Source organism: Natrix helvetica, assembly GCF_964273705.1.
Source record: "Natrix helvetica genome assembly, chromosome: 6".
In the NCBI taxonomy this organism is placed as follows: Eukaryota; Metazoa; Chordata; class Lepidosauria; order Squamata; family Natricidae; genus Natrix; species Natrix helvetica.
This window is the reverse complement of record NC_138553.1, coordinates 23776284-23799546: the sequence shown is the minus strand read 5'-3', so window position 1 is coordinate 23799546 and position 23263 is coordinate 23776284. Positions and strand designations below refer to the sequence as shown.

The 23263-nt window shown below is 42.7% G+C and overlaps 1 protein-coding gene across 2 annotated transcripts in view; it reads right to left on the bottom strand.

Annotated features, from left to right (window-relative positions):
- The window catches only part of CHST11 (carbohydrate sulfotransferase 11), a 230682-nt gene that overhangs the window by 86998 nt on the left and 120421 nt on the right, over window positions 1-23263 (bottom strand). For both annotated transcript variants that reach the window (XM_081957642.1, XM_081957643.1), the window contains exon 2: window positions 17603-17688. In XM_081957642.1, coding sequence (XP_081813768.1) covers window positions 17603-17688 — 86 coding nt within the window. The remainder of the gene's footprint in view (window positions 1-17602; window positions 17689-23263) is intronic.

Sequence of the window (23263 nt, the reverse complement as noted above, 5' to 3'; positions counted from 1 at the left end):
GGAAGAGCAACAATAAATAATGCATTGAAATCCATTCTTTTGCCATTCTTTCCTCTCATGTATTTCATTTCAAGATCATTTACACATTGCAAAGTCTGCCTTTAAAAAAGCATCATCCTATTGAAGTAAGCCATAGGGGAGCTAAAGAAGCCAAGTGAGTGAAGAGCAATCCTAACACAAAAAAGAGCGGGTCAGCATATTCTCCAAAGCACCTGAAGGCAGGATAAGAAGCAATAGATGGAAACCAATCAAGGAGAAAACCCACCTAGAACTAAGGAGAAATTTCCTGACTGGGTTAAGGATTTAGGGTTAAGGCAGAAATCGAGTCTTTTCAACAAGGCTTTCAATCTGAGTGATGTTTTGTTGACAGGTAACAAGTAGAGTTGATTTTTATTAGGGAAACATGATAGCATTGTTCCAATATCTCAGAGGTTGCCATAAAGAAGAGGGAGTCAAATTATTCTCCAAAGCACCTGAGGGTAGAACAAGAAGCAATGGGTGGAAACTAATCAAGGAGAGAAGCAACTTAGAACTGAGGAGAAATTTCCTGACAGTGAGAACAATTAATCAGTGGAACAGCTTGCCTCCAGAAGTTGTGAATGCCCCAACACTGGAAGTCTTTAAGAAGATGTTGGATAGCTATTTGTCTGAAACGGCATAGGGTTTCCTGCCTAGGCAGGGGGTTGGACTAGAAGACCTCCAAGGTCCCTTCCAACTCTACTATTGTATTGTATTGTATTGTATTGTATTGTATTGTATTGTATTGTATTAACTTCACCTACTATTTCATCCCTCTCCCCAATCTTTTGAAGATTAGGTATTGGTGATTTTGCATTAGGTATTTTTTTTACCCCTCTTGCTTTCCATTAGCCCAGTGGTTCCTAACCTTTTTTTGCTCATGCCCCATCTAAGCATCTCTAAAATCCTGATGCCTCCCCCCACCCCCAGTAACATATAATTCTTACTTTACTCAAAAAGTGAAATTGCCCCCATTAAAAATCAAATTGCCCCCCTGTGGGGTGTGGGAACCACTGCATTAGCCAAAACACTAATATCACACAATGACCAATTAAGTGAGCTTGGGAAACTCACAAGAATGGAGAGTTTCAAAGAATAGGTTTCTTTGGTTATTTCCTTCCAACAACTTCAGCCATCGTAACCTTTGATAACCTACCGTAATCCAAGAATTTATCAAGTCTTCTTTTAATGACATCCATACTTATGGCAATCACTATATCTGACAACAGCAATGTCATAGTTTAATTTTTTTTCCCTGCATTCAAAGGAACAGCTAGCCTACGTTGGAAAAGGACCTGGAGGTCAAACTGCACTTGTGAGTGCAGTCAAGGCTTCTTCAAAGACAAAACAATACAGATTTCACATAGCAGGACTGGGAAAGATTTCTGTCTGGAACCCTGGAGAATATCAGCCTAGCAGAGAAAACAGTATCCATCAAAGGAAAATAATTGTTCAGCTTAACTTTCTGTCTCCAGCTCTGACAAGAGATCAGCATTTGCATTTTAACAAAAATTAAAAGAGACAACTTTGTCTGTACAAACCACGTTTATATCATTTATTCAACCATTTATGAAAGGTCATTCTACCCTAAAAGATCTCCACACTCGTAGAAGAATGTCAAAATGGTTAGAAAGCCTTGAAAACCTGGCTGTTTTCCCAGCCCCTAGAGTAGATTGCATGGACATTTCACCTCCTTTCAGAATTGCCTTTTCCGGATTCCCATCTGTAACTATCCCCTCATTTTTTTTGGATTAATTTTATTGCATTGCTATTAACTATTTTTAAAGGATCTAGCCTATTTTCAACATACTACATGACACTAAATCTTTTATCACTTAAAGAGAAGCTTTTTCAACAAGGTCTGTCATTTCCCAACTTTATTTTGTCCTTCATTCTTTGTTTAGTTGAATCATTATGTCCTTTGAGGCAATCCCTCCCTGACCCTCCACATTCCTAGAAAAAATGCAAAGCATAAGTCAGGGGTGCCAAACTTGGGAACTTTAAGACTTGTGGACTTCAACTTCCAGAATTCCCCAGCCAGCCATGCTGGCTGGGGAATTCTGGGAGTTGAAGTCCACAAGTCTTAAAGTTTCCAAGTTTGGACACCCCTGGCATAAGTGGATCTGTGATAAAAATGTTGCAGTGTGGAGCCTTTGCTCCTTGAGAGTTCAGCTACTGCATCCCACCACCCATCCCCTTCCACCTTCACTGCATCCTGAGGAGGCTAAGTAACTGTTTTAGTCTTTATTTGCTTTGGCATGGATGAAAATATTCTATCCTTTGCTTCTCTCAGCATATTGGAAGCCATTAAAATTAAGGGGACTGCCATATAAGTATAGTTCTCCTCGACGTACGACCACAATTGAGCCTAAAATTTCTGTTGCTAAGTGAGATCATTGTTAAGTGAATTTTGCTCCATTTTACAACCTTCCTGGCCTCGGTTGTTAAGTGAATCACTGCATTGAAGTTAGTAACACCGTTGTTCAGTGAATCTGGCTTCCCCATTGACATTGTTTATCAGAAGGTTGCAAAAGCTGATCATGTGATTCTGGGACACTGCAAGCATATAAGTGCATACGTACCAGTTGCCAAGCATCCAAATTTTGATCATGTGACTGCAGAAACACTGCAATGGTCATAAGTGTGGAAAACAGACATAAAACAGTTTTTCCCCCAGTGCTGTTAGGGACAGTTCAGTCACTAAATGAACAGTTGTCCTCAGCTTGCGAAAGGATAATGCCACCTGCCATTTTTACAAATAAACAATCCATTCATAAGTACGAATTCTGACCCACGTAGAAATCTGGGTTGAAGACAGACTTAGGAAGAGAAATCATTTTTAACCTGGGGCTTGCCTGCATAACAAAATGCTTTATCTTCCACCCTCCACTGATAAAATAAATTTGAAGTCATCCACAAGTGAATTTTTAAATAAATTCTAAAGAATCCTCAGGTAAGAAAAAAAAACAGGAGCCGCTTTGTAGGGGAACAAAACATTTGAGAAATTGCAGATATCAGCTCTGCTTCATATACAAACTCTTATTAGTAAGTTACAATTAGCTTATCTTGGGAACAACTTCCCCTTACAATACAATACAATACAATACAATACAATACAATACAATACAATACAATACAATACAATACAATACAATACAATACAATAGCAGAGTTGGAAGGGACCTTGGAGGTCTTCTAGTCCAACCCCCTGTCTAGGCAGGAAATCCTATACCGTTTCAGACAAATGGCTATCCAACATCTTCCTAAAGACTTCCAGTGTTGGGGCATTCACAACTTCTGGAGGCAAGCTGTTCCACTGATTAATTGTTCTAACTGTCAGGAAGTTTCTCCTCAGTTCTAAGTTGCTTCTCTCCTTGATTAGTTTCCACCCATTGCTTCTTGTTCTACCCTCAGGTGCCTTGGGGAATAGTTTGACTCCCTCTTCTTTGTGGCAACCCCTTATTCTGTTTTTTCCCCAAAATAAAGATATCTGACTAGTTTGCCTTGGCTTTTGACATCTAACGCTAGGATGTGATATATGACCCAGAGCTGAAGCAAAGCAGTTAATTTCCCTGATGTCTAAAATATCCCACTGCATGTATACATAATAGTTAATGATATTGCCGCTATGAGATTAAGGTAATATGTCACCATTGGCCATTTGCATGCATTACATTTGCAAAAACAACGTTAAAATATTTCTTGAGGAATCATTCCTTTAATACAACAAGAAAAAAATATTTCACAAGTATTGTATCAGCTGGGGTTGCAATTCAATTGGCACAATCTTTACAATTTATTATGGAAAAAAGGAGAGCTGGTTTACTGTAGGAGGGAAAAGCTGGGCTGGGCACCTGTGACGTGCAGTCAGGGGAGGCAGGGGAGGCAGAGCCTCACTGCTCTCATGAAAAGAAAAAAAATGTAAAAGGGAAAAGGCGAGTGCTGAGGTGAGGCTTAAAAAAGCCTCTAAAAAGGGAGGACTGTGACAACTTTGATCTTTGCAAGCGTGCAAGCAAAATACCCCAGGATCACGGTGACGGGGACAGCAACTCCTTCCGCTGTGCAGGAGGCTCCTCAGCGCTAGCCTCAGATCAGTGCGAGCCGCGGTCCTATTCCCCTCCTTTCTGAGCCAACAGGAAGGGGACCACGGCTCGCACTGATCTGAGGCTAGCGCTGAGGATCCTCCTGCACAGCGTGGCTCTTCTACGCAGCACAGCGGAAGGAGTTGCTGTCCCCGCCACTGTGATCCTGGGGTATTTTGCTTGCACGCTTGCAAAGTCCTCCCTTCATGATGATCACCAGCCTCACCAGCCATAAACCTCACCGCACGTCACTGCTGGGCACAGATGAATGATGGTTTGTTGTGGTTCCATCATCATCACTATTTTATTGCACAATGCCCTTCCTCCAAGGAACTCAGACTGATATCCCCTTTGAAAATTCTGTCCCCACAAAGAATGTATCTATTGAAATTTTAGACCTGAGAGTGGAATAGGAATTTTAAACCCAAGAATCTAACAGCAGTTGGTGCCCTCAAACTAGTTCAAAGCTACGTAGGGTCAGGCTTGGTAGGAATTTTGATGGGTGATCACCAGGAAATCCTAAGATTAGCAAGTAGCAAATGGCACAATGGCATATTTTGCACTATGCTTTCAATCCAAGCGCTGGTCCAGAATTTTAATGATGTTCTCTCTGCTAATCATAGTAGGCTCCAAATGCAACTGAAGGAATGCATATGTATCAGTTCCTCTAATGGCCTGTGAGAAAGACTTTGGCAGATGGGGCAAAGAGATGCTCCTAGGAAACAGTCAGATAGCAAGGCAATCAGTTGATTTGAAGCTGGTTTATGAAGATACTTTTAAACAACTTGTATAGTCTTGGGTTTAATATTCTGGCTAGGCAGTGATGGAAAGAATAATCTAAAATTGCTTTAAGGAACAGGCACTGCTGTTTCCCAGTGACATCCCGATTTCATAAAACCAGAAGTGTTTTATTAGTTCGTATCATCTATTTCTCAGGCTGCAGTTCTTGTTCAGCTCCCAACCCCACCCCAAAAAATAGATTTATAAACTGGGATTTAGTTAAACCAATTGCATAAGTTTTTTTTACTATCAGAAACATGGTAAATCCACTTTCTAAACCTTTCCCCAAATCACATCTCCTTATAAAGTTCACCCAAAAAAGACACTGAAAGAAACAGACCTGGATATTGATACATAGCTAAATGTAAGTATCTACCCAAATATTACCTGAGGGTAGCAACAATCCTTATAAACAGAGACATCTAACAGAGACATAATCAATCCATCAGACAGAGATAGTCAAGTGACAATCCTACAGTATATCAGCAACAGGTAATGATAGTTATAACCGCTGAGGCTTAGCTTCAGCAATCTGGATCAAATTTATAGTATATGACGATGTTCCACTGTGCATATACATCAACCCCCCCCCCCCAATCATAAAATAGTTTACTATGCAATTAAAGAGCTGAGCAGAAATTTATGTTGCAACAGATATATTAGTCACAGAGATCTCTGTCAGAAATCTTAGTCACTTCTGGACAGAGAACAGAGATTTAAAGCTGCCAAGCAAGAAATGTTTGCATCCCAGTTGTCCAATACATTTTTTCAAAACCATGTAGCCCAATATGATTAATTTTTTCAGGGTATCAAGAGATCTCTGAACATAATTCCTGAAGTGAGCAAGCATTAGAAATATGGCTTAGAATACTGGGTCTAATCAATTTAACTTGATTCAGAACTCTATGTTTTTTAATGAATCAAGTACATTTGGCACACAATGAAGATGTATACTTAGGAAATAAGGATGCAATGGTCTGGAAATTTAATCATTATCGGAATGAGAATTGACACATTTATAAATCATTTCTGACCTTCATAAGGTGTTAGACTGCGATTGACACAAGCATGGGCCGTGATGAGACATGCTACTTTGGTACTTTAAGGTTAAGGAAGAAATAAAGGATCCCCCATCTCTTTCTAAATACAGGTTTTCCTCCCTTTATGTCAAGCTAAAATTCCCCCATAACCTCACAGGAAGTCAATTTGCATAAAGTAAGACATTGAACCACTGTAAAAAGAAGGTTGTGCTAGATGATCTAATATAGGTGTATTGACAAATGTGCTTGTAAATTTATAGAGCTTTATTCAAGTACTATGTTGGGCAAACATTATCTTGTCAGATGCTCTAATTAGAGTGAAATGTAATTTCTCCAACTGTATTCTTTACAACCAGATTTCTAATGCATGTGGCTCAGTGGAGGGATTTGAAATTTTTTACTACTGGTTCTGTGAGCATGGCTTGGTGGGCGTGGCAGGGGAAGGATACTGCAAAATTCCCATTTCCTCCCCACTCCAGGGGAAGGATACTGCAAAATCCCCTTTCCCCCCCAATGGGGACTTGGGACTCAGGAGACAGGAGACTCAGGACTCAGGAGACAGAGAACAGATGTGTGCGGGGCCAGTCAGATGTGGTATTTATCAGTTCTCCGAACTACTCAAAATTTCCGCTACCGGTTCTCCAGACCTGGTCCGAACCTGCTAAATACCACCTCTGATGTGGCTATCAGCAAAGAAGCTAGAATGCATTGTAGGCATGTTGAATTTTATTCATATTCTTTGTTGTATTGCACACAGTAAATTCACCCAAGTTAACAGTTCAACCTAGGTTTTGGATTTCTTATACTATACCCAATGTTGTTTCTAATGCTAAAGAGGACTTTTCCCCTTTTAATTTGGGGTAAGGAGATTAGCCAAGATACTAATGGCCATTTTGAACCCAGCAGTGACAATAGTAGCTTAGAATGAAAATAAGTAAGGGAGAAGATACACAAGTAGAAAAATTGCACAATAGGGTAAACTTATGAGTGAAGACAGAAAGGAATTTCGGCAAGAGTTTTGGCATGTTTCCCAATACGGGGGAAATTGGCAATTGCTTGCACAAAATGATGCCCACCCATAAACCAAATTCTTGGATAAAAATCACATTAAAGCAAATTGTGATGGACTGTGAGAACAACCTTGGGAGACAGGAGGAAGAGACACAGCCTAGACTACAATCAAATAAAATCTGAGTCCAGAGAGAAATGGGGATGGAGAAGCCATCTTAGATGGAATTTTCCCTAGTGCTCTATCATGTAAAGATAGGGGAGGGAAAAGGACTTTCAGATTTGCAACAGTGGAAGTTTGCATTATACTAAAGGTAATATTAGTACCCATAGTTTTGTTTTCCTATCTGGACTATCTCAAAAAGCAGACATAAAATAACTGAAATGCAAATTCATATAAAGTGAAAGGAAGCTAAATAGTATATGATAGTCATGGGCATTATTTTGATAATTTATATCAATAAACAGGGATAAACATTCTCCAATTGCTTGATTAGTTAAGCCAAACATAAGAGAATTCTAGAGTTATTTTTGAAAAATTAACCTCTTTAAAATAGATTTTTTTTAAAATTGGCATACCAAGGAAGAATTCCTAGCATTTGATGAGAAGTTTTTCTTACATAGAAGAATCAAGACCCCCATCTAAAGAAGGAGGATAGTAATTTTCTTTCCCATCATCCTCTCCAATCTGGTCACTAAATTACTTATGATTTGTTTGTCTGTTCAGCTGCAGTGAAAAGATCAGTGACACCCACAGATGTACTCAAACCTCAAATATGTTGGCATCTTTGAACCTTAGTTGACTTAAGCGCTGCAGACTGGTGGGTAATTAACTTATTTTTAGACCACCACAATCCTACAAGTCCACACAAATTACAAGATGCTTCAGTGTGTTGCTTTTCTAAGAATATACTTTGCAAATACATATCTATTTTTAAAAAATGAGGCCTGGAAACACAAGGAACAAGACCTGAGAAGTTTGATCCTTTTTCTATTCAGTTAATTCTAACTTCTCCCTAACTCTGTTATACATGACATTTACCTACCTTGATCTCCTGACACTCTGCCATCACTGGGCAGGGATGGGATTCAATAATCGTGTGGAATCATGCATTATGCTTTTCTTCCCTATACTTACAATACCATCCAGATAGGTGGATTAAAACTTTCCAGAATAAATAGGTAGCGTGGCCATCTGGGGCAAATGATGATCTATCACAGTCAGGGGTGAAATATAGCAGGTTCTGACAGGTTCTGGAGAACCGGTAGCGGAAATTTGGAGAACCGGCAAATACCATCCCTGACTGGCCCCAGAGTGGGATGGGAATGGAGATTTTGCAATGTCCTTCCCCTGGAGTGGGGAGGGAATGGAGATTTTACAGTATCCTTCCCCTGGAATGGGGAGGGAATGGAGATTTTGCAGTTTCCTTCCCCTGCCTTGCCCACCAAGCCATGCCAACAGAACCGGTAGTAAAAAAAATTGAATTTCACCACTGATCGCAGTGTTTCTTAACCTGGATAACTTTAAGGTGTATGGACTTCAACCCAGAAATCTTCAACCAGCCAAGATTGAGAAAGACTGCTCAATCATGAAATGAAAAGAAGGACTAGGGGTGACATGATAGCAGTGTTCCACCATCTCAGAGGTTACCAGAAAGAAGAGGAGGTCAAGCTATTTTCCAAAGCATCTGAGAACAGAACAAGAAGCAATCGGTGGAAACTAATCAAGGAGAGAAGCAACTTAGAACTAAGGAGAAATTTCCTGACAGTTAGAACAATTAATCAGTGGAACAACTTGCCTCCAAAAATTGTAAATGCTCCAACACTGGAAGTTTTTAAGGAGAGACTGGGCAACTTTTTGTCTGAAATGGTATAGGGTTCCCTCCTGAGCAGGGGGTTGGACTAGAAGATCTCCAAGGTCTTTTCCAACTCTGTTATTCTATATTTTATGATGTCTAAATGAAGCCATTAAAAACCTTTTCTTATGGGCACAGGCAGCACAAATCCTCCACATTCCAAATGCCTTGTGACCTGATTAGAATATGGACGGGAGAATCCCAGGTCTATAGACTACACTGGGAAGTTGAAATAACATTCCAAAATATATCAATGGTGAACAACTGCCATATTGCTCCCAAGAAAAAACCACACATGTATCCATGAACTCATCAGAAACCGAACTCAATTTGGAGAAGACTTTATCTTAAGAAACAGGCTTAGAAGGCTATTATAGGAGGCCCTCTCAGTATAGTAATTAAAAATAATGGAGTAAAAGTTGGGAAATTAAAAGCCAGCTGGCTGACTTTCTTTCAGCTCTAAGAAAAAGGTACTGACAAGCCACTTCTAAAAATGTTGCCAAGAAAACTACATGGACTTGTTCCTGAAGTCACTAAGAGTCAGGATTGATTAGAAAGACCCTAACAAAGACATGAGACTATATTCTGGGGTAATTAGAAAAGAAGCAGCATATGCAAGTTACTCATATTCTGATCTACCTCAAAGAGGAAGCGCTTTTCCTCTGTCTGCTGAGAAAGAAAAGGCGGCAAAAGAAGAGAGGCAGTGTAATGGTAGGTGGCTGGGAGGCAAACCTATAGCACGCGGTGATGCCCATTCCTCTTCCAGGTTTCTGGCACACATGTGCTCACAACAATCAGCTGGCCTTTGTGTGTGCGGTAGTGCCGGAAACAGGAAGAACAGATCTGTTTTCCGGCATGCACATGCGCACCGGCCAGCTGATTGTCGGGTGTTCATGCACGCCAGTAACCAGAAGAATGTGCTGGTTCATTTTCTGGTACACACATGCCCTCTGGACAGTTCCTCTTTCAGGTTGCATCCCAGACGAGCGCATGTGTGCATGCGCTCCCTTTTTGGCACTCAGTGCCGAAAAGGTTCTCCATCATTGGTATATGGGAATGACCTTAGGAGACAGAATGAAGAGTCACAAACTAAACCAGAGTCCCCAACGCTCAGGCCATGGCCCATTACTGGGTCTAAGCCCATTTGTAACTGGGCCATGCAAGTGGCAGGAGAGCACACGTGTGCGAGCAGCTCCATTTGATTTAGGGTATCCTGTTTGAGTAGAGGGTTGGACCAGTGTTAGATTGCAACCCTGTTATTCTGTTAATGGCTGGAGTGCTGGGATTTGCTCAACATCTATAAAGTATGTCAGGAGTCGTCTGAGAACAGCTTTTCTGTCTAACCTTTCCAGCTTGGCGGGAGGAGGTGCTGGCTTTGTGTGAGTGGCAGGCTTGCGTGGATGTGCAAAGTTCCATTTGTGCGAGTGGCGAGTACAGGTGCCCGCCCTTTGCACAAATGGAGTTGTGCTTGTGCCTGCCGCTGACAAAGTCATTTCCTCCCCCCACTCAGCCAAGCTTGTGTGGACCACTCAGTTAGACAATGGTCAGATCAGTGGTAGCTGTGTCTGCAGAAGGAATGGGGTGTGTGGCAAGCATCTCAGAAGGGACCCCCCCCCCTAGTTTCTTGGACTTGTAAAGGCAAGCAGGGAAAGATCCACTTTCAGACTTGCAGGATTCTGTTATGGCAACCTTACAATAAAGTTAGAGCTAGTGCTTCTGGGTCTGCTTCTTGTGTGGATTACCTTGCAAGGCTGACTGGCTGAGGTAAAGAATTCTGACAGAAGAGAATATATGTAGCTCAGGTCAAACTGTAGAGTCCTTGGTGCTCCCTCAGCTTGGTTGTTAATTTGTAGACATTATATTACTGAGATGGGTAATGAAACAACTGCACACCAACAACCAAACTCAAAGAGCAATAAGGACTACAGAGATAAGAATCATTTAAGTTAAAGTAAAGGTAGTTGTTCCTGACTCTAGGGCAGCGATGGCGAACCTTTTTTGGCTCGCGTGCCACAAGTGGGGGCGCAGGGGGGTCGTGTGCGGGCGTGCTGCACCCATAATGCAATGTGCGACACCCCCTCAGTGCACATGCACGCAAAACAGACGCGACCCCCCCATTTTTACATGCTTTTTCCACCCTCCCCAGGCTCTAGAGGCTTTATAGGAGCCTGGGGAGGGCGAAAGGAGCCTCCCCCACCCCCCGGAGGCCCTCCAGAGGCCTCCAGACAGTACCTGAAGCCTCCGGAGGGCCTCCGGGGGGGAGGCTCTTTTCGCCCTCCCCAGGCTCCTATAAAGCCTCTGGAGGCTGGGGAGGGTGAAAAATGGCTTTTAAAAATGGTGAACTCAGCTGGCCAGCGCGCACATGCGCTCTGGCCAGCTGACAGGGCAGCGCATCGCGTGCCCTGACAAATGGCTCCGTGTGCCACCTGTGGCACGCATGCCATAGGTTCGCCATCACTGCTCTAGGGGGTAGTGCTCATCTCTGTTTCAAAGCTGAAGAGCCAGTGCTGTCCGAAGACGTCTCCAAGGTCATGTGGCCGGCATGACTCAACCCGAAGCTGCATGGAACGCTGTTACCTTCCCACCAAAGGTAGTTCCTATTTTGCTACTTGCATTTTTTTATGTGCTTTCAAACTGCTAAGTTGGCAGAAGCTGGGACAAGGAACGGGAGCTCACTCTGTTACACAGCGCTAGGGATTTGAACTACCTATTGACCTTCTGATCAACAAGCTTAGCATCTTAGCCACTGAGCTACCAAGTCCTAAATATCTTGCAAGAGCAGTAACATGTGGGCTGCCAGAAGGAGTCTTATCAGATAAGAAAATCTAGAAAGAAGCTCCTAAGGTATCCTTTCACCAGAAGCTGCGTATTTCTTAATGAGAAAATTGCCTTCTCGGGTTTTCCTCCCCCTGTGCAATTCTAAAGTACCTGCTCCAAGCTGTGTAACTGAAAGCGATGAGAGAGACATTCAAGATGGCTATTGCTGATGCTCACCTCACTTCACCTCTCCCGCCTGGTTTTCTCTTGCTATTTTCTCTCCTCTGAAAGAAACTGTGAATGTCAACAGTGCACTGTTGGAATATTGCTATGCCATGTGCCCTCTCTCTATTTATATACAAAGGCTGTCCAAAAAGGTAGCTGAATGCTCTCTAGAGTCTTTCCATTTCTTTGCCCTTCCTCTCTCTCCCCCACCTCTTCCCCTTCCTTCAATCCAACACGAACAGAAATGCCAGTGTACTGATGGCAATTCTCTATGTGTGAAAAAGTCGCATTCAATCATGTCGATGAGGCATTCTGGCCTTATTTAAACATTGACTCTACTTACCACCCCCAGTTGGAAGACACTGAAGGAATTCTAATGGTGAATATTTGGAGAAAACATAATTAGAAAGGAATGAAAGAGAATAGTATTCTCAAACTGGGACTCACTGCTTTCCCACAAAAAGGGGCAGGATACAGTTGCATTCATTGGTTCTACTGGAATTCAGGTCTATTGAATGGTCTCTTGCTTGCATCCTATTTTATAACGTTTAGCAATGGGAACTGGAAAATTGCAAGTACGTACTGCAGTCTTTTCAATACCCACCCAGAAATGGTAAGTCATAGAGGTTAGAGTATATTTTCCTCACCACCTATTCACTAAAAACATATAAAGGTTTGCTATCATCAGGAAAGTTCTGGGAGACGTTACCTGTCTGTTCAGATAGAGGTATCATTAATATGCTGGTGATATTCAGTTATATATCTCTAGCCAAGGTCCAGGGGAAAACGCGGTAGAAGGCATGATCTGGTATCTGGAGGCTATCAGGGGCTGAAAGGGTAAAAACAGGCTGATACTCAACCCAAACAAGATGGAATGGCTGTTGATTCCCAGACTGACTGATTCCAGGCATGCTGCATCTTTGTTTATTAATGGGATTGCAGTTCAGAAAGAAATGAAGCACAATTTGGGAGGTCTTCCCAAAATCACACCTCCTGCTTGAAAAGCAGCTGGAAACTGGCAGGATGCCTTCTGCACAGCTGGCATTAGTGTGCCAGTTGTGACTTTACCTGGAACAGGATGCATGAAGATGGCCACTTGTCATCTCTAGTTTGGATTATTATAACTCATGGAGCTGTCCATGAAGATCAACTGCTCCAGAAAATTGTGGTATATGCATACGCAATAGTCAATCAGAATATTGCCATATTATAGTGCTGGTGCAGGAACTGCCTAGTTACTAGTAGCTTTCCAAGTGCAATTCAGAGTGCTAATTATTGCTTATGTAGGTAAAGGTAAAGGTTTCCCGTGCACATATGTGCTAGTCATTTCCGACTCTAGGGGGTGGTGCTCATCTCCGTTTCAAAGCTGAAGAGCCAGCGCTGTCCAAAGATGTCTCCGTGATCATGTAGCCGACATGACTAAATGCTGAAGGTGCAAGGAATGCTGTTACCTTCCCACCAAAGGTGGTCCCTATTTTTCTACTTGCATTTTTACATGCTTTCGAACTGCTAGGTTGGCAGAAGCTGGGACAAGTAACGGGAGCTCACTCCATTACGGATTGCTAGGGATTCGAACTGCCGAACTGCCGACCTTTCTGATCAACAAGCTCAGCATCTTAGCCACTGAGCCACCGCGTTCCTATTCTATATTGCTTATATAGATATAAGTAATATACAGTTTAGAAACTGATTATCTTAAAGACTACTGTTCCCTACACAAACAACTAGGGATTGGTTATTTAGAGCTTCCTCCTCCCAAGAGGAATGATAGGAGAGGAGCCTATAATGAGTATTTTTTGTAGCAACTTCCATCCTTCAGCTAGCTACCTAATATAAGGATTTTCTCCATTCTCAGGATCTTGCAAAAGCAGGTGAAAACACGGCTCTTCCATAGGTTCTGTGCATATTAATTGCAAACTGATGGTAAATCAATACATCTTAAATTATATTTAGCTATTATCTTTGATATTTAAATTATTAATTAGAATATATTTTGTTATTTACATTATTTTTTTTAAAAAAACTGATCTTATATTGTATTTTATATTGTAAATTCGGTAAGCCAGAGTCCATCTGATTTTAGTAAGTGGATAAATCATACATAAATATAGATTTTACTATTTCCTCTTTGAGAGATTTACTCTCTTTCTGTTGATAGTTTTATTTACCTCTTCCAGTTAGCAATACATAGGGCTTGTCCTAATTTATACAATCTCAAGTAAAACTGTGACTCATTTAATGACATTATATTAATATGCTTGACAGTTTCAACACTCCCACATTATGGCAATTATGCATCTCTCAACTTCTAGCACTTCTGTTAAAAATGAAAGAGAGCCCAATTTATAGTCAAGTTAAGATTTCAATCATTTAGTGACTGATTAAATCTAGCAAGGAGATTTATTATGGGACACGTCCCTTAATATCTGACTAATTTTCACAAAATGTCATTCATTGTTAATAAATATACTGTATAATCAGCAAATCTTAATGCAAATAAATATGGTTAGAGTGCCTGCTACCCATTGCTAGCATTAAACCATACTGCAACAGTCTATGAGAATGAGGAGGAGGAAGAATCACAGACCAAGCAATGGTGATATAAGAGGCATCGAAGCCCTCAGAAAGAATGTGGGAGTGGCAAATACAGGTAGTCCTCGACTTACAACAGTTCATTTAGCGACCGTTTGAAGTTACAAGGGAACTGAAAAAAAGTGACTTATGACCATTTTTCACACTTATGACTCATCATCCCCATAGTCCCATGATTTACACTCGGAGGTTTGACAACTGGTTCATGTTTATGAGGGTTGCAGTTTCCCAAGGTCACCTAATCCCCTGACAAGCAAACACAATGATGCACCCAGATTCACTTAACAACCAGGTTACTAACTTAACAACTACAGTGATTCACTTAACAAGTGTGGCAAGAAAAGTCATACAATGGGGTAAAACTCACTTAACAAATTTCTCACTTAGCATTGATTCTGTGCTCAGTTGTGGTCATAAGACGAGGATTACCTGTATCTCAGAAGGAATCCTACCTAGTTTCTTGGACTGTAAAGGCAGGGGGTAAGAAATGTATCTTCAGATTTGCAAGATTGATGTCAGCTCCTCAATAAAGTCCAGACCAGAAGCCCCAATCATAAGTGCTAAACTACCCTTATTTTTACAATAACAGAATCTTGCTATGGGTATTTTTCATTAAGTAAGGGGGCAATATATGTATAATTCCTAAGAATAATTTTTGGCACATAAGCTTTATTGCCAAACTAATTGGTAGTTTGTAGATGACTAATCCAGATTAGTATATTAAAGAAGAGGTGAGTTTCCCAAATCATCTACTTCCTATAATGCTTGCAATCCCTAAACATACTTTCTCTTTCAAGATGCAACATAAAATTGGGATTGTATTCTACTTCTCTGATACCTGAAATAATTGAATACATATGTGAATATGAACACAAAGAAATCTTGTTTAATTACAATACATGTTTTAACCAGCTGATTGGTATAGAATATCTGCCAACTCTTAACTACCTCTTTTGTTTACAGTTACAATAAATTTCAATACTTTTTAATATCTTTCTTTTTACAATTCCCTCCTTCTCTCTCCCACAAATAACAGGGGAGGGGGAATACAATACACACTATGTTTACAATACTCCTTTCTCAAGACGATATTCCAAACATCCAATAAAGTGGATTGTGATCCACAAAAGCTTTAAAATGAAACATAATGTGTTAGCTGCTTAAGTGCACTGTCAGGATTCAAACCAATGCCCTAATAAAATTAAGAGTCTCAAGCCATTTAGCAAGAAAAATCCAGTTGTTTATTAGGAGCGCCATGTCAGCGCTACCTAGGTGAAGCACCTTGTCTCTGACCTTGTTTCCACCCTCGCCCCCCGAGTGTGTCACCAGGAACATTGCCCAATGAAGCAATTTCACGGGTTATAGAAGTTACTCCCTACAGCTGTTGCGGGTCTCCATGAAGATGGCCTTGACTTCAGCTGGCTAGGCTGTGTCTTGTTTTGACTGACGTGTGAATTCCTTGGTGCAGCTGTGAGGCGCGATTCCCATTCCCCCACCTATGGCAACTCAGGAGCAGGTCAGGAAAGCTTTGTGAGTTGACATGAATAAACATTGTTCCTTTACATACAAGAAGTTTCATTTTTTTCCTCTGGAACAGGTTTCACTTAACACCATGATGAGTTTTTCACTCTTTCCCTCTATATCGTCATTTTCACTATCAGCAGTTTCTCCCAAACAATTAAGAAAACAAAGGTGCTGTAAGTTTGCAGGTGTTGTCACTACTTTACTGCTCTGTCCACATAAGATAAGGACTACTCTCAGATAAGCAAAAGTGGGGCATCTTTTTTTGGCATCATAATGTACTTCACTCTATAGCAATAGCACTAAGAATTATATACCACTTTTCAGTGCTTTATAGCACTTTCTAATCCAGTGAGGCAAACCTTTTAGACAACGAGTGCCCAAACTGCACGCAAGCATGCTCAAACTGAAAGTTGTGTGCAAGTGTGAACACATGCATGCACCAACATGCATATGTGCAGACATGCATGTGTACATGCATAGACATGCATATGAGTGGACATGTGTGTGCATATGCACTGACGTGTATATGCATATACATATGCACATATGTGCTGACATATGCATATGCATGCATATGCAGCAGAGGCCCTAAGACCAACTGGCCAGTGGGAGGTAAGGCACATCAACAAGCAGGGAAACAGAAGCTCATGAAATAAACACCACGGAGATCTGATCTGGGGCAACAGCTCGCATGCCAGCAGAGAGGGCTCTGCATGTCACCTTTGGCATGCATGTCATAGGTTCACAATAACAGCTCTAAGCAGTTGACAGAGTCAGCCTATTTCCCACAACAGTCTGGGTCCTCATTTTACCCACCTCATAAGGATGGAAGGCTGAGTCAACCTTGAGCCTGATGAGATTTGAACTGCCAAATTGCAGTCAGCCAGCAGTCAGCAGAAGTAGCCTGCACTACTGCACTCTAACCCCGTGATGGCGAACCTGTGGCACGCGGAGCCATTTGTCAGGGAACGCGAGGCGCTGCCCTGTCAGCTGGCCAGTGCGCATGCGCGCACTGGCCAGCTGAGTTCACCTTTTTAAAAGCTATTTTTCGCCTTCCCCAGGCTCCAGGGGCTTTATAGGAGCCTGGGGAGGGCGAAAAGAGCCTCCCCGCCCCCCGGAGGCTTCAGGGACCGTCCCTGAAGCCTTTGGAACGCTTAAAACCACCCTCCAAGCAAACCGGAAGTGACTTCCGGTTTGCTCGGAGGGTCGTTTTAAGCACTCCGAAGGCTTCAGGGACCGTCCGAGGCTTCCCTGATGCCTTCGGAGTGCTTAAAACCACCCTCCGAGCAACCTGGAAGTCGCTTCCGGTTTGCTCGGAGGGTGGTTTTAAGCACTCCAAAGGTTTCAGGGAAGCCTCTGGACAGTCCCTGAAGCCTCCGGAGGGCCTCCGGGGGGTCGGGGGAGGCTCTTTTCGCCCTCCCCAGGCTCCTATAAAGCCCCTGGAGCATGGGGAGGGCAAAAAAAAAACATGTAAAAATGGGAGGGTCGCACGTTTTGCACGCATGCGCACTGGGGGGGGTTCTCGCGTTGCATTATGGGTGCGGCACGCCTGCACTCGACCCCCCTGCGCTCCCCCCACTTGTGGCACACGAGCCAAAAAAGGTTCACCATCACTGCTCTAACCACTATGCCGTCATGGCTCAGTAGTAGTAGAAGCATGGTACAGTAGAAGGTACTTTGCATAAGAAGAGTGTTTCCAGAATGACTGGAGGGAACTCACCTGGCTTGGGTTGTAGAGTTCTTGTAATGGGCTTCTTGATCCTTTTCGGCAGCAGACGTCCATCCCAAAGCTATTCCTACGTATTACTGATAGAAAATAAACTGAAATTAGTGGACAAAATGCTAACATAGATTCAAAGCATACATCAAGGAATTAAATACAGGTAGTCCTCGACTTACAACATTTAGTTACCGTTTAAAGTTACAACTATCTCTATTTTAAAAAGTGAGATACAGACCCAGGTGTACTCTCACGCACATATATATGTCACACAGCAAAAACCAGATGTACCTCTAAGAGGGAATATGACATTACTTGCATTTCAGCCATCCCAAAACATCCATCGTTTCAATAATTTTGCATTATATTAAAACCCATGTAAAGATGGAACAAATTACAAAAGAAAACCTCACTCTAGTTCTAAGCATTTGGAGGAGAATGCTTTGCACTGTATTTTCATATTGTTTTCATTTTGCAGTAACATTATCAAAGATCTAACTTTAAAAAAGGAAAAGAAACAGAGAAGCTTACCAGATTTAAGTTAGTTAAAGGCCATGATAGAAAACCTAGTGTCCTTCACAAATGAAAAAATGTGGCTGGAGATAAAGAGATCCATTTATGTGATAGGACAGTGATGGCGAACCTTTTTTGGCTCGCATGCCACAAGTGGGGGAAGCGCAGGGGGGTCGTGTGCGGGCGTGCCACACCCATAATGCAATGCGCACCCCCCCCCAGTGCACATGGGTGCACAACGTGTGACCCCCCCATTTTTACATGTTTTTTCCGCCCTCCCCAGGCTCCAGAGGCTTTATAGGAGCCTGGGGAGGGCGGAAACAGCCTCCCTCGCCCCCCCCCCCCCCCGGAGGCCCTCCGGAGGCTTCAGGGACCATCCGGAGGCTTCCCTGAAGCCTTTGGAACGCTTAAATCCACCCTCCGAGCAAACCGGAAGTGACTTCCAGGTTCCTCGGAGGGTCATTTTAAGCGCTCCGAAGGCTTCAGGGAAGCCTCCGGACGGTCCCTGAACCTTCGGAACGCTTAAAACCACCCTCTGAGCAACCCAGAAGTCACTTCAGCCCTTGAACTAGCTCGGAGGGTGGTTTTAAGCGCTCCGAAGGCATCAGGGAAGCCTCCGGACGGTCCCTGAAGCCTCTGGGGGGGGCTCTTTTCGCCCTCCCCAGGCTCCTATAAAGCCTCTGGAGCCTGGGGAAGGCGAAAAATAGCTTTTAAAAAGGTGAAGTCAGCTGGCCAGTGCGCGCATGTGCGCTGGCCAGCTGACAGGGCAGCGCCTCACATGCCCTGACGAATGGCTCCACGTGCCACTTGTGGCATGCGTGCCATAGGTTCGCCATCACTGTGATAGGAGATCCAACCAAAAGCATATTCCATGTCTGGTGGTGCTTTTAGTCACCAGCAAACTTCCATCCCCAAGGCCGGTCTATCTTTAGGAATAGTGGACTAAAGGTTTCATATTGTGGCAGAAAGCAAAGGGGAAGTCACTATCTATGTGCCTCTGTGCAGCATAAACTTACTACTAGCTCTGATATATGCCTGAAAACAGAATCTAAGGAAATATCTTAAATAAACTGAGGCAAGTTTATTCTTTATTGAATTAAAATCTGTATTAAAAAAAAACCCAGAGAGACTCTGCAGAAGTGTTTGGGTTTCAAACATTTAAAAAATAAATCTTAATTTCAATGGCAATTTTTTTTTTAAAGGTTATTTTTCTGTAACAACATGTGACTTTTCCTTCTTTGCAGAGAAGGGTACCCCAGCTTGGTAGGCTCTTGAGTGGCTTCAATAAACAAGTAATTATACATGCTTATTTAATTATCAAATGTGTACCTGCATGCTCTCAATAAAATCCAAACACTTAGTCAATCCTATATGTTTTCATTTTCCTTCACAGTTCCAATGAATGGATATTACCGTGTGCTATAATTTTAATTAACTGTTTAATCAAATATCTAATTGGAGCAATTACTTAAAATTAGAACACACGAAAGGTAATAATCACTAATCTTTTGCAGGCACAAATACGGCAACTTGGAATAAAAATGTTCTTCTATAGCAGTGATGGCTAACCTTTTTGTCGTCAAGTGCCAAAGTCTGTGTAGGTGTGCGCGCGACGCCAAACATGCCTGCATTTGTAATGCAATTCATGTCTGACCCCTGCATGCCCCCACTGCCTGCATATGCACGCATGACCCTGCACATGTGCACATGATCCCCACGCATACATGTATGAATCCTGTGCGCTTCCCATCCCCTGGTGCATGTGCCTTGACCCCCCTCACCAAAGTCTGGTTTCCAGGTTGGTACAGGAGGCTTTCCAGGCCCAAAACGGGGGGCCAGGGACATGCACTTCCCCCCGCCCCCGGTGCCCTATTTTGGGCCTGGAACACCTCCTGCACCAACCTGGAAGCCAAAATGGGGCACAGGGACGCTGCATGAGCCCACCCAAAATACAATGCAAATGTCCCCCGTGCATGCGCCACGCCCCCATGCATGCGGTCACACTGCATGTGCCCTGCTCCTGCACATGTGCGTCAGAGACCCAAAGACCAGGTGGTCGGAGAGTGGCGCATGCGCATGTGCAGGGGAGTTGGGCTGGGTGATGGCTCTGTGTACCACCTGTGACACGTGTGCTATAGGTTCGCCATCATGCTTCTATAGGGAGCCACTTGAAGCTCCTAGTTTCAGTCAGTGTAAGGTACCACCTTTCCAAGTAAGGATCTCTCATGTCAGTTAGGGCTGAATGAAACTGCTTCCCTCAGACTCCTCCTGCCTGCTGCAAAATTTGTCCTGGAATGGACATTTTGATGATATCGAACCGCACTGTTTTCCACTGTTAACAAGGACAGTTACTTCAATGATATTTACACATCACAGGAAGATGGAAACTTGGATACTGAGGAATGCGTCTCTTAGCAACAGCAGTGTAGGACTCTGGACGATTTATAATTGCTACATGGCACAATATCAGAAAAACTTTGCTTGTTTTTTTAACAGTGGACTTCTAATAATAATGGTTTACTTCCACTTCCTAAAAACCTTCTCCTTTTTGCCTACTTAAAAATGAATGGCCTACTCTTTGCTAGCAATAATTGGTAGGCTTCTACTGGAAATGTTCCATACAGTATCTTGTAACTACTGTTGCAATGTTTTCAGGGAAATAATCCTTCATTTTAAATGCTGTACTACAAATTCCAAGTAGAGCAATAGACTGGCAGTGATTTTGATGCTCATCACTTCACCTCCAGATGTTGCTGCTCCATGAAGATAAGAGTGAAACTGAACCTTTTTTTTTTAAAAAAAAAGAGGCAATTCTGCCTACTCCAATACTTTGAAATTGTTCAGGCGTGAATGAATTTGTGAATTAAATTATATATTAAAATTGCACTATTTAAAGAAAGATAATTGGATTCCTGTGAGGAATTCAGAACTGTAGTGTGGAGATGTACATGGCCGTGAAGGAAATATGTGGAAAACTTGAACTTAGCCTGGGAAAACAAGAAAGTGTGAAAAAGAAATTCAAAAGTGCCTCACACTGACTCTCCGTGGGGGAGGGTGTGAGTCTCCTATAAGAGTGTGGGAAGGAGAAATTCTATCAGCCTACATCAATAAAGTAAGCTATAGTATATTATTTTTCTTGGTCTCCCCCCCCCCCCCCGTCTTGGTCTCCCTTAAAGAGCTATCATACAGCTATATTTCAGTTCTAGCACTCTGAGAATTTCAGTATTGGCACCAACAAGAACAATCATTGCTCAGATTCAATAATACTACTTCCCTTAAATAAGAAACCCATCCTCAGCCTTCATATTCCACCTGTTCCGTTTGTTCCTAACCTTCTCTCTCATCAGCACTCCCTATCTCTTATCAAAGCCATGGTAGCACAGTGGTTAGAATGCAGTATTGCAGGTTAATTCTGCCCACTGCCAGGAGTTCAATCCTGACCGGCTCAAGGTTGACTCAGCCTTTCATCCTGCCAAAGTCAGTAAAACTAAGGTGACCAACTGTCCTCCTTTAGGGAGGACAGTCCTTCTTTTGTAAGTTCTGTCCTCCCTCGAAAAGTGTCCTCCTACATGTCCTCCTTTTCGATATTTGAAGGCTAATCTGTTGCGCGTTATGTGACGTATTTTAATGCTGTTTTTTTTTACTTCATCGCAAGTATATTGAACAGATACTGAATCTTGTGTTGAATTTTTATCTAAAGAAATGCTAGACATTAAAATAGACAACAATTGTCTCTTTGAAGAAATTAGAAGACTGGATGTATATTTAAATTCTGAAAAATTAATACAATGGGAAAATCAACATGTTGAAATTGATAAAAGATGGGTGGATATTTTCAGCCATTTCAAAAATGAACATATTCCATGTGAACATTTATTTATACTTGTTCAATTTACCTTGTGCTGCCCTGGAACTAATGCAGCAGTTGAAAGAGTTTTTTTCAATTGCCAATGATTTTTCGACAAGTGAGAAATCGAGATTGAATGTTGATACTCTAGCTGCAGCATTTGCCGTAAAATTCAATATGAAGGATATTTCTTGTTCAGATATTTCCAATATATTGTTAGAAGATGATACATTGACAAAAAATATTAATTCAATGGAAAAGTACTCATTCAAATAATAATTAACAGGCATGTAAGCATAATCACAATATTTTTTTATTTTTATTTCTTGGATTTCTAAACCGCCCCCTCTCCCAAAAAGGGACTCGGGGCGGTGTACAGTCAAATGCAGATAAAAATACAATAATATAAAACAATTAAATACATTTGGATGGAGGAGATAAGGCTGTACAAGAAATAAATATACTATAAAAACCCTAAAAACATCCCCAATTAAAATACCCAAACCCAATTAAAATATATCCCCGGGAGGTAAAACTAAGAGAGTGCCAGGCCAGCTGATTGAAATAGGTGAGTCTTTAATTTTTGACGGAAGGAACGGAGGTCGGTGGTAGTTCGAATGTCTGGGGGGAGGTCATTCCAGAGGGTTGGGCCCATCACAGAGAAGGACCTACTCCTAGGTGTCGCCCGCTGGCATTGCCTAGCGGACGGCACCAGGAGGAGTGAGCGGATTGGTCGCAGGGACGTGTGTGGTAGGATGCGATCCTGCAGATAACTAGGTCCTATGCCATGGAGCGCTTTAAAGATGGTAATCAATACCTTGAAACGCACCCGAAAGGCCACAGGTAGCCAGTGCAGCTCACGCAGGAGAGGTGTTACGTGGGAGTAACGTGTACTCCCCATGATAACCCGCGCGGCTGCGTTCTGAACTAGCTGCAGTCTCCGGATGCGTCCCAAGGGAAGCCCCATGTAGAGGGCATTGCAGTAGTCCAGGCGAGACGTCACCAGCGCATGAGTGACCGTGCGCAGGGCACTCCGGTCCAGTAGGGGGCGCAATTGGCGCACCAGGCGAACCTGGTGGAACGCCCCCCTTGCCACGGCTGCCACATGGTCCTCCATTGACAGCCGGGCATCAAGGAGGACGCCCAAATTGCGCGCCCGCTCCACAGGGGACAGTTGTTCGCCCCCTATGGCCAGCGATGGTGTCAGCTGGCTGAACCGAGGTGCCGGTATCCACAGCCACTCGGTGTTGGAGGGGTTGAGTTTGAGTCTGTTGTCCCCCATCCAGACCCCGACGGCTTCC